Source organism: Trachurus japonicus, chromosome 18 (genome assembly GCF_045865225.1).
Source record: "Trachurus japonicus isolate A0001 chromosome 18, Traja_1.0".
Taxonomy (NCBI): domain Eukaryota; kingdom Metazoa; phylum Chordata; class Actinopteri; order Carangiformes; family Carangidae; genus Trachurus; species Trachurus japonicus.
The window spans coordinates 29,515,692-29,533,134 of record NC_140924.1 but is presented as its reverse complement, the minus strand read 5'-3'; the positions used below and the strand labels follow the sequence as shown (position 1 = coordinate 29,533,134).

Genomic DNA, 17,443 nt, shown 5'->3' with positions numbered 1-17,443 from the left:
CACTGGAGTCAGGAGACGGTTACTGTAGCTAAGTCTGATATAAATATGAGAAGCAGGTATAAGCTTCTGTCTGCCTCCATCAACCGCAACTCTTGCAGCTCACTGATAAACATTTTATAAAGAAATTTCTACACACAAACTTACCTCCCCAGTTCTCCAGGCTGAAAAGTTTGTTGAAGTTGTGGCTGACGAACGGAGAGATCTTCTTCAGGTCGTGAGTGCGAACCCTGGTTGCCAGGAGCGACTGGTGAGCATCCCTGAATGTGGTATCCATTAGCAACAGTCCTTGGTGGGCACGGACAGCCTTGGCGAAACCCTCTGGACCGTCCCGCAGCAACACGTCACGGAAACCTATCGGTGGGTCGCCTGTAAAGAAAGGAGGAGGAAATGGGGACAGAGATGAAAAGACTTCAGTGAATGTGGAGCATCAGGGGTAATGAGAGGGAAAAAGGACTGAGGTTATACATGTGAAAAATCAATATCAGATGTGTGTCTGTGTGTGTGTGTGTGTGTGTGTGGGGGGGGGTACGTTATGGTGTTCCTTCACACTCATGAGATCATGTAGACATGAATTATCAGTCCACGCAGTGAGAGAAATTGATTGATAAATAGAATACAAAGAAAGAACATAAACCTTTTTATATTACAATAGATTACCACTCTGTACATAAATTGTTGTTTTTTTTTAAAAGCAGGCAGAATATGAGAGCAGCCCTTTGTTTATTCAATCTTAAGTAGTGCATTGACTCTAGACACTGCTAAAGTGTGCCAAGATAAATGATGTCCACATTATAACAAGACAACAGGCGAGCAGGTAGTGAGGTTATTTACACTGAATTCTCTCTTAAGTTGTGCTGTTAACAAGTCTGGCGGTTGTCATAACTTCTGCTAATGAGGTGGACACTGTTTCCTCTCAGCGCTGTTCCAGTCTGCTCCCCTAACCCTCACCTCAACTAAATTGACGATAAAAGAATACGGAAACTTGAGCCCAGCAGCGGGCTTATTAAACACACAGCCCACTGATTATTGAAAACGGATAGCTCCTGCTGACAGTGACTCATATGGCCGCGGCTTTCTATAATAAGTACTGTTTAGTCAAACAAGACATCCAAGTGACTCGACTTCCAGAAGAAGACAACTAGGCTCCAGGATGGCTCTTCATACACTTTCCACCCATCTTTTAGTACATAAATATTTCTATTCTATTTTCAAAAGTGTGGAGGTAGCTCCAGATGGAGCTGGTATATATGTACATATTTTTGACCATTTTAATCTCTTTCTTTGAGATATATATGTTTCTATATAAAATATTAGTCTGAGAACTCTCTAGCCACTGTGTTTGAAGATCCAGCAGAGATATACAGTAACTCACAGCCCAGGCTGTATATGAATGTCTGTACCAGAGTAAGTGCCAATCCGATATGTTTTTTTTTTCATGGGAATTATTTTTATTTTTTACAAAGACAGTGGAGAAAACATAAAAGGAAGTGGACACTGGGGGGATGACATGCAGCAAGGGGCCATGCAAGGTCCCAACCAACCTTGATATATAGTATAAACTCTACCAGGATTTTCTGGGGCCCCGAGTCCATCAAATAATTGTTGACATTTCATTCAAAACCACAGATGTAGCCTCATCATGTTGCTGGAGCAGAAGTCAGGAGATCACCAAACTCACATACATTCTCTGGGAATGTACAGTATATATAAAATTTCCATCCACAACCTCTGGAGGTAATTGTGGACTGGTAGTGGACTGACATTACTATCCATGAAGATGTGCTTCTAGCATGGCTAAAAATAAGATTAATGCAAGCTAACAGATGAACTTTAAACTAGAAGGTAAATCACAAGGTGCAGCAGCCATTATCAGACAGCTTCAGGAACCTTGATGTTCCCGTCCCCGAGGACCTCTGGGCTGAAGGTTGTTGGACGTGTTGGCGTTAGATGAGCGGTTCTGGTCAACTTAGCAGACTGTGAAGTCACATACAGTAGCAGACTGTATCCTCACTACTAACAGCCTCCACCAAGAGGAACAAAGACAATGGTTATGAAATCCCCCAGACATATACTGGCATTTCCAGTTTATTAGCTGAGTGGTCCTCAAAACAAACACATTGAACATTGCAAAGACCTTGCTGTGTGTGCTGCCATAACCAGCCTTCTTTCCTAATCCTTCTCCCTCCCCTCTCTCTGCCTCGCAATTAAACACAAGCACAACCACAGGCATTAAAATATTGGAAGCGGAATAGAAATCTATTTTTGCTGCGGTGTGTACAATCAATCAATTAGAGTAGTTAACAAGGTGCTATCCGCCCGCTTAGCTGTCCTCCAGCCCTGCGTCCCTCTTTTTCATCCTCTCCATCTCCCTCTCTCTTTCTGCGTTGCTGAATATTTGCTCTTGACCTTTTATTGTTGTACGTCATCCCTGAAAACAAATGATCTCTGCTATAATTGTCTCCAAGGCAAGCGTGAGCAGAACTCCTGAATTACACACACACACACACACACACACACACACACACACACACAGATCCAGATACATTTGTCCACACATGCAAACACAGCCAAACAAAATGAGCTCACTGATGCAGACTAGATTTACATTCAAAGTCATCCTTCCATTTCTCACACCCGTGCAGCCTGACAAACTTGCTTTCTATGTTTTCATCAGTCGACAGGAAACACATGGCTCAACACAGTAGAGGAGAAATGAGGGCATCTGCACTGGGACTGCAGTGACCTATAGATACTATACATGGAACAGTTTCCTCCAGTAAAGTCATCAGTGGTTTTGTGTGTGTGGTGTATCACAGAGAGCAGAAAGAAAAAGTAGTGAGGAGATACGTTATGTCCCACATGGTTGCTGGTGTGGCGACTGATCCATTTACACACAAACACACACACACAGATCACTCCAACCCCCCAGCTTCTCTGCCCCAACTTCTCTCCTCCCAGGCTGATGTCGGTTCAAACCCATGTCATTGACATTCCTCAGCTGTCTGGCAGCTCTTCTCCCTCTGCTCCACAACACCAGCTGATGTGAGTAGATAGAGTGAGCGCTGTGCTCAGAGGTATTTCTTTATTTGCAATTTGTGTAGGAGACAATCTCAGAGTAATAACAGCTTGCCTTGTCGCTGTCCTGAGCTGATATTTGCCTCCCAAGAAGACAGTTAAATGTCTTGTATGTGTGCTTAGGAACTTTTAATTGGCAGATCCTGATGGGACGTGCTGCTGAGTGCTTTATTTAAAGTGAGAGGTGTTGGAACAGTCAATTAGAGAAGTCTGCACAGGGTAGATGGGTTAAATGTGTTTGTGACTTCTAAGATCCACCTAACTCTAAAACAAAACAAAAAAATCCCTTTTTATACTGCAACAAGGAATTTAAAATAAATTTGCATATATTTATGGTCTGCCTTTAAGCATGACTGCTAAAATATGCCTTGTTGAAAAACCTTAGAGTGGTAGTCCTGTTCAAGAAGTTTTTTTTTTCACCATATAGCTGTCTGGGAGGTGTGAAACAAACAACACCAAGAAATGTGTTCTGAGAAAAAATAAGTTAGTTTGCTGTATATAGTCCTAAAAAAAGTCTTGAGGTTCCAGAAAGCCAAATATAAGACTCTTTATGACTGCTTTTAAAGCCACCTGAAAATGAGTTTTTGAAAAAGAAAAACAAACAAAACCCAACAATGCTGGCAAAAGCAGCCTTTTCTGTTTGAAGATGGCTAATGGAAGCATCAAACACAGGCAGAGAAAGACACAACCCATGTGTGTTTATTTTCTGAATTCAATTATTTACCTACACACAATAAAGAGTGTGCACAGATGTTACTGTACATTACTCTTCTAGCCAGTCTACCTTTCAATCCCAAGTATGAAAATAAAGCACACAACTGGGAGGGGGGGTAGTCTGTCATTTTTATTAGTCATTCTTCCTAAAGCTAGCTCTGAGGCATCTGGTGATTAACCTCTAGATGTCCTCCATTAAATAAATTCAGACAATAATTGGAACAAGGTGTACTTATACACCATCAATGAACCACCAGGCATCAGCCCTCAGAGGGAACATTTCACACTACAAATCCTAATTAGAAAATAATGGCCTTTGAGTGCTTAACTGGTTCTATCAGGACATCCTCGCCCTGTCTTTGAGGAATCATTTTCCTCCCCTCTCTCCTTGGTGTGGAGGGAACTCCTCATGAATAGCTGTTTCCTGTGATTCTTCCTCTCTCTCCTCATCTTTAGAGGTGATGTTTTCAGATATGACAATGTCACTGTGATCTTTGCTCCTCTCTTTTCTCTGGGAGGTACATGGTAATAGCCCTCTCTGCTCTGGTCGCCTTCCTCTACATTCCCCTCTCTCTATCTCAGTCATTTATCTCTCCATATCCCCATTGCCCACCACCATCACTACCTGACCATTTTCTCTACATATAGGGATTATATGCTGCCCAAGTCCTCGGTGTGCTTTCATAACCTCTCTCTCCCTCCATGCTCCTATCCCTCCCTCCATCCGTCCCTCCACAGAGTGTGATAATACAGGCCTAATCCCTCTCTTCTCTCAATCCCTCCGTTGAATGAAAGAAAGGATATAAGCACATTACAAATCTCATTACTAGGCTTTAGGTATGCCTCTGTGCGTGCCTGTGCTGCATACAACTACCTCATCAGCTGCTTGCTATAGGTAAGTGGGGGCATGTACACAACCAATGTCTGCCTATAGACTACCTACACACTTTTGTATGTGATATTCAAGTGTACACATGTGTGCTTGCATTCCCGTGACAACAGGGGTGGGCAACGATACCTTTCAACATAAGATTTGCATAAATAGACAAGTGGTGAGTAAGCACAGACAAACACACTCACATGAAGATGTTGCACAAACACTGTAAATTATTCTGTCCCATTCGCCTCCATTCTGTTCCACTGTGCATGGTTTTTAGATGTCAGATTTGATTAGCTATGCCTGATTATGATTCATATTATCCACATTATTTTGTTATAAATTCATGTTTACTGGGCATGCTGTGGTATGTGCTGAGGCATAACGGGACGCTGATAAACATGTCAGATTGATACAGATTACTATTTTGTTGCTGTCAAAAGGAGCAGCTGCATAAATTCATGCCAGTTTGAACCCTTAACAAATATAAAGCTGCGAGAGCAGGGAGAAACGACAAAAAAATGCATCTTTGCAAAACGACCAGAGACAGACTGTGGCATCAAGTCAAATGAGAATTTTTTTTCCTTTTTATTTATTCATTCTTTTAAGACTTTTTTTACGCTTTTCTAAACATATTTAAGAGTTAAACTAAGCACATCTCATCATTATTTTAAAATGAGTATTTCATCAATATTCCAGCCAAAGTTTTACCTTTAAATATTCACTAAGACACTATAGTTAGTGAGGGGGGAGAAACTCCAGAGACCCTAAGTGGTGCAACGAGCTTATCAGACAGCTCAACTTGGCTGTTGGCCTTTCCTGGGAGACTTCAGGGGTGCTAGTGCAGAGAGGGGTGAGAAGTAAAGAACCTCTGCCTTCACAAACAATGAGCTGCACCCTCTTACCGCTGTACTCACAGCTCAGCAGAGCACTCTGGGCCAAAACCCTTTTTCCTCCCCGAGTGCTAAACTGAGCCATTTAGGAAGCCCTTTCCGCCTACAGCTATCAGACTGTTCGACAGCCCATTTGTCATTCAGTGGGCGCTTTTATCCAAAGTGCCCTACGGATCCACAAGTGTTTACGTTTTTAGCATCGGTGGCCCTGGGGACACGAAACCCCCTCACCCTCACAGTGGCAGTGCTTGCTAAATTAGTCCAGATGTAATAAATGCAATAAGGATGATGCATGGTGATATTATGATAGTGAAAGAGCTCAATAACACTTTATAGTTATTGAACCCCTCTCCCCTTTGTTGATTTTGATGAGGAACTGGTCTTATTGACCAGAGTCTGGGTCAGCTATGCACTGTGTCTGGCTCATTTGCTTTTGGTTGACATACCCATGGTGACAGGAGGGATGACGGGGTCTGTGGAGGAGGGCTTGGCCTTGACAGGGATGGGTGTGGTTGGTCCGTTTACCATCACATGACCTATACACAAGTACAAACATGGAACACAAGTTAGACACAGCCCTGTAATACCCAACATACTGTAAAGATGATGGAGAAAAGAAAAAAAATGAATGTCCATTATAAAACAGCATCTCTGTGAAAGGTGCTCAGTGCATCAGGTTCCTCTTTTCTTTTTTCTGTTTTTTTTTTTAGTAATGTATAGCATTTCACTACTTTCACCTACAGCTTGAGATGACCCAAGCTTTTTCCTGGTACAGTACATCCATTATTATTTTATTTATACCATCCATATCAGTGTTAAAGTACATGTACTGTCATCACTATTCAATGCTTGTGTGTGTTGTTCATACACTCACCCAGGTAGTGCAGGAGCTTCTGCGCTCGGTTCTGAGTGGGTTTGAGGTTGAAGAGTTCCTGGTTCTCATCGATGAACTGGGTGTCCACGGTGGAGTGGAGGAACTGGTGGTTGGAGAACACATTCTGGAGGAATGGGATGTTGGTCTACAAATGGACACAGACAGACAGAGGAGGGGAACTTTAATTGTGATCTCTGAAAAGGGTTTTGGTTTGTGAGACACCTCTTAGTCAAAGTATTGTATATACAGACACTGAGAAGAAAACACTTTGCATAGAGAAGCAACGAGAGTCGAGTCAGCAATTACTCTGCTTAAGCCCTGCTCTGCAAATTAATCACTTGAAAGAAAAGACTGCAGTTGTTTTCAAGAAAGCATCTCGCTTAAAAGTTCCATGTTAAAAACAATGTCACACGCTAGTAAACACACAAACTGTGGCATCACGCAAACCACATTCACAGTACGCTAAACACTGCACAATCTTGGCTCCAATAGACAAACACACACAAGGAGCAGAGGGAGAAAGTCAACTGTTGAAAGTAATTACATTCCATTTCTATTTTGTTGTTGTTTGTTTGCCTCAAAAGTATTATCACACCAATTAAGCGTTCTAAATTAACAAAGAGAGGGAGAATGAATGAGAGAGAAGAAAGAAAAGAGATGTAATTGTTGAGTTAATTTCATTACTTGATTTGTTGGTAATTTTTTTTCTCTTGTAAGCCAGTCCTAACAACACAGGGAGACGGCTTTGAATAGGGGGAAGAGGCTGAGGAAGTGAGAAAGGGAGGGGGCAGAGGAGCAGGGAGATTGACAGGGATAGTAGAAAGAGAGAGAGGGAGTGGAAGTTGGAGGGATCGAGTGAAATATGTTAATATATTCTTGGAGCGGCTTCAGATGTGTTCAGCAGCGTTTAATGCTGTAGAGAAAGCGTAAAGGAATATAAACTGTTGAGAGGATTATTTGCTAAAAATGTCTTTGTATATGACCGAAAATGTCAGATTTGTTTTTAAGTGGCATTTTAAATGAAAACCCCTGTCACTCATGAACCGGCCTCCAAGTAACCCATTTACAAATGCACAAAGACAAGCGCTCCAACAACCAGCAGGGACACTGAGTCCCTGAGGACGGCAGATTGCCCCTCCCTTAAATATAAAACATCACTATGTATAGACAGTGTATAGATAGATCTGTCTGTCACACCAACATTGGCATAAAGGTACAGAATGCCTGTTATTGTCTGCGAACATAACCACAGATGGACAGATTTTACAGACATAATTTGAGCATTTAGTTGACAGTCAAACCCAGAGTGACTTGAAATAATTGCTGGAGCACAATGACTCAGGAATCCCATAATTGGGAGAGGGGAGTCAAGCAATAAACAAACCACACAGACACACACCTCATTACCAGTGAGAGGGAGAGAGGGGAGAGAGAGGGAGGGGCAGTATGGGGTTCAATGTGGTCAGGAAAATAAAGCACATGTTGGTCATGCCAACAAACCAAAATGAGATGGAGACAGAACTGAAACAGAGGGCAAGAGCAAGAGTCATTTACATTCAAGTTTCTTCTTAGAAGCTGAGAGAAGAAAGAAATGCAGCGAGAACAAAGAGATGACAGGAGTATATATTATTTATATATATTTCAGAAGACAGAGAAGAATCTTACTCCAGAAAAGGGATGTTACAGCAGTAGAAAGACGTCTAACTAATGCCTTACTTGGTGTATTAAACCAATAAAGCACAATTAAAATGGAGAAAATGAAACCGCAAGGCAAAACTGAGTGCTTCTCTCCAGACATCCACATGTCCAGAGAGGGAAGAGAGGATTTCGCTTTCTGAGGTACACATGTACACACACACAATGACACTGTATTCTCAGATCTCTGCTACACGATGGAGAGCTGGAGAGGAGAAAGAGGAAGGAGCCGAGGGATTCACATGGACGTGCTGCACTGCCAAGCCCTGGGCTATGAGCTGCCGTCCAAAACAAAACAGGATTTCTGCCGAATGCTGCGACTGCAATAAGACTTCAAACCTGTGGACATCATCTTCTCTTCCATTTACAGCACCTGCTGACATGACTGTGTTAAAACATACACTGCTGCTTCACACACCCGTCTCCTCCAGAACAATACGCAGCCATATGAAATCTGATTATTGTTTCATTGTATATTTATTGTATATGATCAAAATCAAAGCTTTGACTTGAGGGCAGCCAAATGCAGTGGAAGCTATAAGCTTTACCACAAACACATGTTGGCTAAAAGACCTGACTTCTACTGTATTTACAGCTATACTTCCTTTGAGAGGATCAATAGCATCCTCAAATCTGTACGGTAAAAGTAAAGGCACCGATTCGCTCTATGGGATCAATGCAAACAAGCACATCTCCTACTCTAAGTGTCAAACAGCTTCTTGAGGCTGGTACCAGGAGGCAGATAGGTGTGTGTTGAAGTTGAGTATTTCATTTGTTTCACAGCCTCTATTCCATTTCTTCCATAGGGACTACAGAAGAAAGCACCACAAAGGGGCAACATCATCACAAATACATGTAAATGAAAGAAAAAAAATTGAACTTGTACTTGTTATTTGCTTCTTTGGAGTTGTTCTTATTTAACTGGGCCTGTGGGCATTTTTCACCTGCACAGCTTCAGTGTTTTCCCTTCCTTTTCTATGTTTGATGTCATGCTCGTCTATAATTTATTATTGTAAACAAAGTTAATAAGTGACTGTAAGAAAAGCAAAATGCAACTAAAAGGAGTAAATAAATAAAAATATGGAGAGACATGGAATGAGAAACAAACAGAAGCAGCTGCTATTAATGAAGGACTCAGGAATAATAGAGATGGAGACACGATTAATACTTGAAGCTTGAAGTCCTTTTCCTCTGCTGTTCCAGATCAATGTGGTTATTATGAGACTGCTCTGCACGCCTGTGGCTACCACACACACACACACACCACACACTCTTCCTCCACATTTCCCCTAATGACATGAAACACACACTTTTAAAAGGACCACACACATCCTTCCCACCAGACGCGCACACCCACACCCACACACACACACACACACCCCCACACACACTAACACTTGACAGAGGCCCTTCCCTGATTTAGATGGCCCGTAACAAGGCTACAGCTCTCACAGCTATGTGCACAACATGCAAAGCACACACACATTCTTCTCCGTGATGATTGAAGCTACCTCTTCTGTCTCTCTCACACACCTTTGAGTACTGTGATAGCTTTAGTGGAAAAGAAAACATGTCTAAATATGAATTAACGCTCACTCTGGCAGTTTACATACACCCACACTCTCTCTAATAAGCAGCAATTGAACACACACACGCGCACACACACAGGCTCAGTGAAGTCAGATGCTCTTCTCTTTTTGATTCTAACCCAGCGACAGCACCAAAGGACATTTGCTTGTGCCTCTCCTCACTTTCACTCTCTCAGTGCTCAGTTTATCAGCAGAAAAGTCTGTTTTATTGCTACTCTGCTCACTGCTGCTCATCATCGTTCTTGTTGCAATCAGCTTTTCTGGTGATTGCCAAAGCAACATCATGAAGTAAGTATTGATGTCCCAGGCTGTTGAGTTGACTGCAGACACAAATCAGCTCAACACACCACCACATTTCCCTGTTACTGTTGCAGAGCATCTGCTGCTTTCTGGGAAGTAGGGCTGTTTTGTTTTTGTTCTTTAGTTAAGTTAGTGCTAAAGAAAAAAACTCACTAACAAGTTCTCATTGGCAATGTGCTAAATTGCTAACATTATTCCTTGTAACTGTTGGCATCAGTGAAAGTTGTCATCCAAGATTCAAATGTTGTTAATACAGGCAAAATTTAGAGCTGATGTCAACATGCAGCCTGGATATCTTAGAGAAAAACATCACCTGCTATTTCATGTGTTCTACAATCTGTCTGCACTGGATTGGATGTTGTTTTTCACTACACAAAGCAGGCGAGTCAGTGGCATGATGGCAGAGGAAAGAAAAACACAACAAGCTGGTGTTGCTGTCAGGACAGCTCCTAATTTTTCTGTGTCATATTTTACAACTGTAAAGCCACAAAGAAACGAAAGACCAAGTGGTGTTGGTGGTGAACTGCATGAACATCTCTATCTGCAGTCACATTTGTTCTCCACACAAAGAGGCTTTCACACTGAAGTCACAGCAAAACAGAATCAACTGTCTGGAGTACGTGAGATTCACAGGTCAAATCAGATTTTAAACCTGCCTCTAATAACTAATAATTCCCTCTACCTGCACCACATTTACTGATGTAAACCAAAGCTTCATTTCATAGTCATTATTCCACTTTATTTTACACTAATCTGGACTGTTCCATGTGCAATAGTCCTCTCTCCTGCAACAATCAGTGTGAGGAGTAGGACAATGACGGGTGGCTGAGGAGAGCAACACTGTTTTCTTAGGTCTGTTTCATTTTCTGTCTGTGTCCAGCAGAGGGATGACCCAGGAAACCTCCGGGCAGACATGTCTGTCCTGGGAGATACTGGTCATGATCAAGATTAGAGTGTGGGTCAAATGCCAGCCTACAGTACAGTACATCATGTTCACAGACCTAACACATGTACTCTACTCATGGCAACAGAAGGCTGAAAACGATTATTCTCATATGAGAAACTAGTTTCAAAAGGGCAGAGCAATGTTCAAGTGTTAATTACATGTTAACACAACATGTTGGTCAGTGATGTTATGACCCATAACAAGGGGAGATCAATATACGTCACTAAACATCATTCAAAACATGCTGGAAACTCACAGCTGTTTTGTAAAATGTGAAAACGTAGCTTCAGGATGAGGAGGAGCAAAACACAGCTGTCTAATGATGCACAGGAAATCATGCTCAAGGTAGATTTTTACAGATTTGTGATTGCAATACACAACATGATTTCAGTTGGAGTTGGCATTGTTGTATTTGATTATCTAATGAGAAAATATTACAATTATGACACAGGTCTATTATGTTTTATCATTGTTGTGTATTGTGATTTATTTAACCTTTGTCAAGACAGCAGCAGCTCCTACAACCTGGATGTTGCACCTGCCTTTGTTGCCATTTCAGTGACACTTTGATTACACATGCTATCTGTAACCACCAACCACTACAGCTTAAAAACTACAGACAAAAACAAGAGGGTGGAAAATTGAAACCTCCAAACTCAGTCTGACAATAGAGACAACTGGAACAACAGCAGCTCAGACTGTCACTCTGCTCCTGCTCCTCCACTGGCTCCCTGTATTGGCTCACATTAGGTTTCAAATCCTGATACTGGCTTTGAAAGCCAAGGAACATGCTCAGTGCAACCCTGTGTAGAGGCAGAGTGTCTCTGATCCACAGCTCCACTGTATCCACCTGCACCCAAAGGTCCCTTGTAAACAAGGATGTTGTGTTGTTGCTGATGGTAGAGATCAGGCCCCACATCTTCAAACGCACAATACAGACCTGCCTCTTCAAAAGCATCTGGACCGATGCACCTTCAGTCTAAATATATCACGCTGGTTGGCATTTTCTTGTAATCACCCTTTGCCAGTATTTTCTCAAATATACACACACGAATACACACCCAAATGTAGTGTGACTTTTCTCTGACAGTTTAATTTTTTCATCTCTAGAGGCAAATGTAGAGTTGCATTATGCAAAACAGGAAACAAAAACACAAACAAACACAGTACAGGTGCAGATTTTGAAAAATGTCTAACTCTGCTCAGCATTGCACACAAATTGATGACACACACACACACACACCTGATCTCCGTCTTCCGCCAACACAAACACTGCCTCCCTCTGTCACACACAGCCTCCACGCTCCCTCTATGATTAGGAGTTGAATAGAGGAGCTGTCAGGTCATTTGTCTTTTCTCTCCTCTCCTCCTCTGTCTCCCCTATCCCCATCCGTCACGCCCTAACCACTGGCCTGGACACAAACAAGATCAACACACACACACACAGCCCGAGGAGTGAATATACGCACACGCACACAGACATTTAGGGGACCTCTCCCACTCGCATCATCTACAGATTTACTCAAGCAGGCGAGACATACTCAAAATAACACACACACACACACACACACACACACCAACACACAAACCTGTCTTACAACAACCCGAAGGCAGGAAGGCGCAAACTCCAGCACATATCTGTAATGGAAGATTATCAGGAATTTAAGGCTTTAAAGGCAACATACGCTGATACATGTATGTATGAGGAGTGAAAACACACACACAGATGGACCCAAACAGATTTAGTGTCAGATTTAGTCAAAGAGTTAGGTTCAGTTTAGCAAACTTTAAATATATAAGAAACACAATGACTTTTAATGCCGCCAAATTATATGTAAATGCCGTGATCATGTTGCATCCGCCATACTGCCTCACAAGCTGGGGACAAACCAATGGCTCAACATTGAACCCATTGGAAACCCTGTACAAGCAATCCCTTGAAGTCTTGGACCAGAAACCGAGCAGCTCACATCATTGTACCGTCCTACACAAACACAAGCTTCTGAGTTGGGAAGATGTCAGAAAATGTAGGAACATCTGTCTGGTCTTTAAAACCCTACATGGTTTAGCCCCCCCCTCCACTGAACTCACTCATAAACCAACGCAGCACCGTTCAGATCACTAGAAGCAGCACACGTGGTGACTTATCAGTCCCACTCAAGAAAAGTACTTGGCCAGTTATCATTCTCTGTTAAAGCAATACATAACTGGAACTCACTTCCCACCCATATCAAAGATACACATGCATACTCCACTTCTACAGCCAAGTTAAAAACATGGCTTGCCGTCGACAATTACACCTGCACACACTAACATATGGCTGTGTGTTATTTGCGTCATGATCATGGATGCTGCCTGTCTATACAGTACGTGATGTCTGTCTGCACTCCTGAATGTGATTGTATGTGCTGATGTGTGATTATATTTTATGTGCTGCTTTTGTATGTTTTGATTATATGTGTTGTCTCTGCATGAACTGATGTTTCACTGTTCTCTCTTATCTTCACTGATCTATCTTGTCTCCTAGCTGTCCTAATGCTCTCTTTTTAATCAATGTACTGTAATATATTGTTTTTGTTTTTAGGGTGCCTATTGTCATCTGGCCGGGGACTACAGCAGGATATTAGCCATGTTGGCTAAAGCTGTCCTTTTTACTGTTATTGGTACAGTTGATTGTCCTCGACATAATAAACTAATAAACTAAACTAAACTAAACTGTTGAGATGCCTCAGTCTCAGTTAATGACTTTGCTGCAGTCTACTGATTGGTTTGTTAGAAGGACAACCAGCCTGTCACTTTACACTGCGTCCTGATTCGTGTGCAACTCATCAGTTTGTGTCCAGAGAAAGAATGAATGGGTCAAGCTGACAACGCTGATGATGACTTTCTGTGCTCATGTGACAAACGGCTCCTGTCCTTCATTTCTTCTTGAGTTCTCTGCCCAGTTTCTTTGCTCTCTAATTTCCTCTTCACTTCCTACCTCTTGCTCTCTTGCATTAAGTAACCACTGACCATCCAACCATCGTCTCCCAATTTACACTGAACTTCACAACCATGAAATACACTCTGAACATGTTTCTGCTGCCAAAGGACAAGCCACTGCCATCTGAATACTTCATCTTACGCTCTCACTCACTCACTCACTCACTCACACACACACACACACACACACACACACACACACACACACACACACACACACACACACACACACACACACACACACACACACACACACACACACACACACACACACACACACACACACACACACACACACACACACACACACACACACACACACACACACACTCCCCACCCTGTATTACAACAGATGTGTGTGATGGCTGTGTGTGGCTATACTTATAAATTAAATCTGGAATCAGTGTTTGACATTTGCCGTGGGGGGGTTTTAACTCAGTGAAATAAAATATCAGATTGGTGATCTTTCCAGCAGTGACTGCGATCACCAGTTCAGGCAGAACGATTTTTAACCTGCTTTTAATTTCTGTGGCCAGAAGGGCTTCCATTTGAAATAAGATTATAGTGTCTATCTGACAAAATGGGAACAAATGAAGTGACAAAGGAACTCTTTCTGGGATGGTGTCTTTGCGTTACATTTGTGTACCTGAGGTTTCATGAAACACAGGCTTTTTAAATAAAGCTTCGATCCCTGACTACGCTTGGAAACTGTTGATAACACTGTAGAAAGGAACTCGAGGAGGGAAGAGAAATGATCTTTATGCTTTGAGTTATGTCAGACACAGGATATGCTGGACTATTTCCAATTCTGTAATGGAAGAACATTCTCATTACAGAATGTTTCAGCTGCCTGTGTGTGTGAGCAGGCGCTGGCCATGGTGCTGAACTTGCCAGACATCCTGGACAAAGTAAGCCGCTGGGGAAATGCACCAGCTACTGCTCTCTTGTTAAGACATCTCTGGCATTGGTACAGTGTTCAACAGAAGAACTAAATGTTAAGATTGAAAGCATAAAGCATGTGTAGTTACATGTGTATAACTTTCATTTGCTCTTGAAGAGGAGAGAGTCCAGGTCCCACCCTCTCGGCCCAGTGTTCAACAGCTCAGAGAATAGTTTCACTGTGAAAGCATCCGCTGATTTGTCATTTTCTCTGTCTGCAGCAATTTAAGAAGCAAATGCTTTGCAGCTACAAAATATGTTGTTTTGAGTTAAAGGAGCTGACAGTCTTTCTCTGCTGCTTTGAACTCTAACTATAGCTCCAACCACTTAGATGTCAATCTCAGCCGATTTACAGGGGTTGCTGAAGTTCACACTCGTCTCCAGGGAGAATGCAGGAAATTACAAGATGAAGCTCAAAGATGAGATGATGAGACGGAGTAAGAGAGAGGATGTAACAAAAGATACATTTCTTGACATGATGCATAATAAACCATTGATTGTGCTACTTGTCAAGAAATGGATTTGACTGCTTTTTAAATATTCTCAGTATAATTAGAATTTCATTACTACCAGGGGAGACACATTCACCAGGACTCATTACTGGTGTGTGACGTGTGTTCTTCAAATACTGTGACACAGATTTGTCTAGTATCAATACACAGGTGCTGAACTAGGTGAAGGACCTTCTCAGAGTCCTCTGGGGACCAGAGACAGAAGCTTGTTGAAACAGATCCCTCCTCAGCTGTATTTTGAGAATCCTTAAGCAGTACTGTAGGCTTGTGACGCATTAAACAACTGGTGATGTATTCCAAACCCACAGAGCGTGTCGTCTCAGGCTCTTAGCAGGTGTTCGCTCTTCTTTGTTTGTTATTTCTAAACCTGTAAGTGATCATCTCAAAGTTTTAAAAACTGGAGGAATTCACACAGAAAACATGTTTCAGTGCTGAGACTGTAACTCATTACAAACAAGCAACATATCGTTGATAGCTGGGCTGACATTTGTGAAAATCAACAACTCTCTCCTCAAATTAACAGCAACAAAAAACACTGAACAAGGGCCTCTTCTGAGAGAATAGAAATAACCTAAGGCATCACCTACCAAAAGTAACATGGGTGCCAATTTGGTCTGATATGGTATCAAGTGATAATCCACTAAATAAAATGAAAATCTGCTACACATCGCTTTATGTCATGGACACACTCCAATCATTATCAGCCTCCAACAGGAGACAACAACAGGACAAATTAATGTAAACAGATTGTTTTGTAGGATTATTATTATTATTAAGAAAAAGCAGATCATGTACAGCAGGCAGAGTAAACAGGGATGTTTTGTGAACAAGTAATAGTGTGGGATGTTGTGTTCAAAGGCCTTGTTTTAATCCCTTCATTCACTGCATTACACTGTTGGCTCACCAGCCACATTAAAGAGCTCTGTGGAAATTCTAAGTCATCAAGGTCATAGTTATCCAGGGAGAGCTGAATGGAAGGTAACTGACAGAAGAAATACAAGGTGAGTGTGTCTACAACAAAGTCCAGTTGCTCTCCACTCAGCTCCTCTTGGACAGTTGTTCTCAGTCTTTCACTGTGGTGCTTTCACTATCTGCAGATATCAAAACCAAAAGTGGGATCCAACCAACAGATTACCTGTAAAAATGAGAGGAAGACTTTGAAGGCACTATCATGAATTTGATTTGGACATATATGTTGCATCATTTGAGTCCAGTCTCCCTGATTAAAGTCAGAAGACAAGCTCCAGGCAGGGGGTTTTGATTTGTTCTCATGGCAGTTCTTTTGGCTGTTCTCACATCAGTAGATACTTGTTGACCTGTCAAAAATGAGATTGATTTTTTTGTTGTAGGCTTGGTGTGTAATTTAATATTTCCTCTATTGCCAGCTAAGCAGCAGATTTCATTGATGTGTTGTGAATGTTAACTCAGCAACACAAGCCATCGGAGTATTCATGATGAACAAACTCCCAGCATGCCACGATGGAGTTTTCAAAAGGTTTCTAGTTGTGGAGTGAAATGGTGTTCCTGTGAGACCACACAGTGTTGTGGTCTCAACACTGATGTTTGAGGAAGATGATTAACTGAATTATCATTATGACATGTGACAAAATGATTGTAACTGCTTCAACCGCTACTTTATTATCTTCAATTTGAAACAGTTGTCCATTTAACTTTCACACTAAAAGCAATGGGAACTCTTATTAACAGCTATAATTAACCATCGACTAAAACCATGACCCACAGCATTTCAGCCTAAAGTCTTTTATAGGTTTTATAGACCCTTACTGTAAGTAATAATTATTAATAATAACAAAAAAGTAATAACAGATACCATTTAATGTCATACTGCTTTCCTTAAACTTTATGTTACTTTGTTTTTTGACATTCTTCTTCTACCTGTTATCCTCCCTTCAATGGCTGTGACTCATTTTGGATCCTGAGTCCTAGTTTAAAGAGATCCTGAGGCAAGGGTATTTCTGTAAAGAGTAACATGCAGTCGCAGCCCTGTTTTATGTATGAGGCTACTGTTTATGTGGTTCAAATAGTC

At 41.7% G+C, this 17,443-nt stretch overlaps 1 protein-coding gene across 2 annotated transcripts in view; it reads right to left on the bottom strand.

Moving 5' to 3' along the window:
* pcxb (pyruvate carboxylase b) overlaps nucleotides 1-17,443 on the bottom strand; it is a 278,215-nt gene that overhangs the window by 52,819 nt on the left and 207,953 nt on the right. For both annotated transcript variants that reach the window (XM_085759433.1, XM_085759432.1), the window contains exons 13-15: nucleotides 6,434-6,578; nucleotides 6,006-6,095; nucleotides 145-366 (exon numbers count right to left, since the gene is read on the bottom strand). In XM_085759433.1, the coding sequence (XP_085615559.1) occupies nucleotides 145-366; nucleotides 6,006-6,095; nucleotides 6,434-6,578 (457 nt within the window). The remainder of the gene's footprint in view (nucleotides 1-144; nucleotides 367-6,005; nucleotides 6,096-6,433; nucleotides 6,579-17,443) is intronic.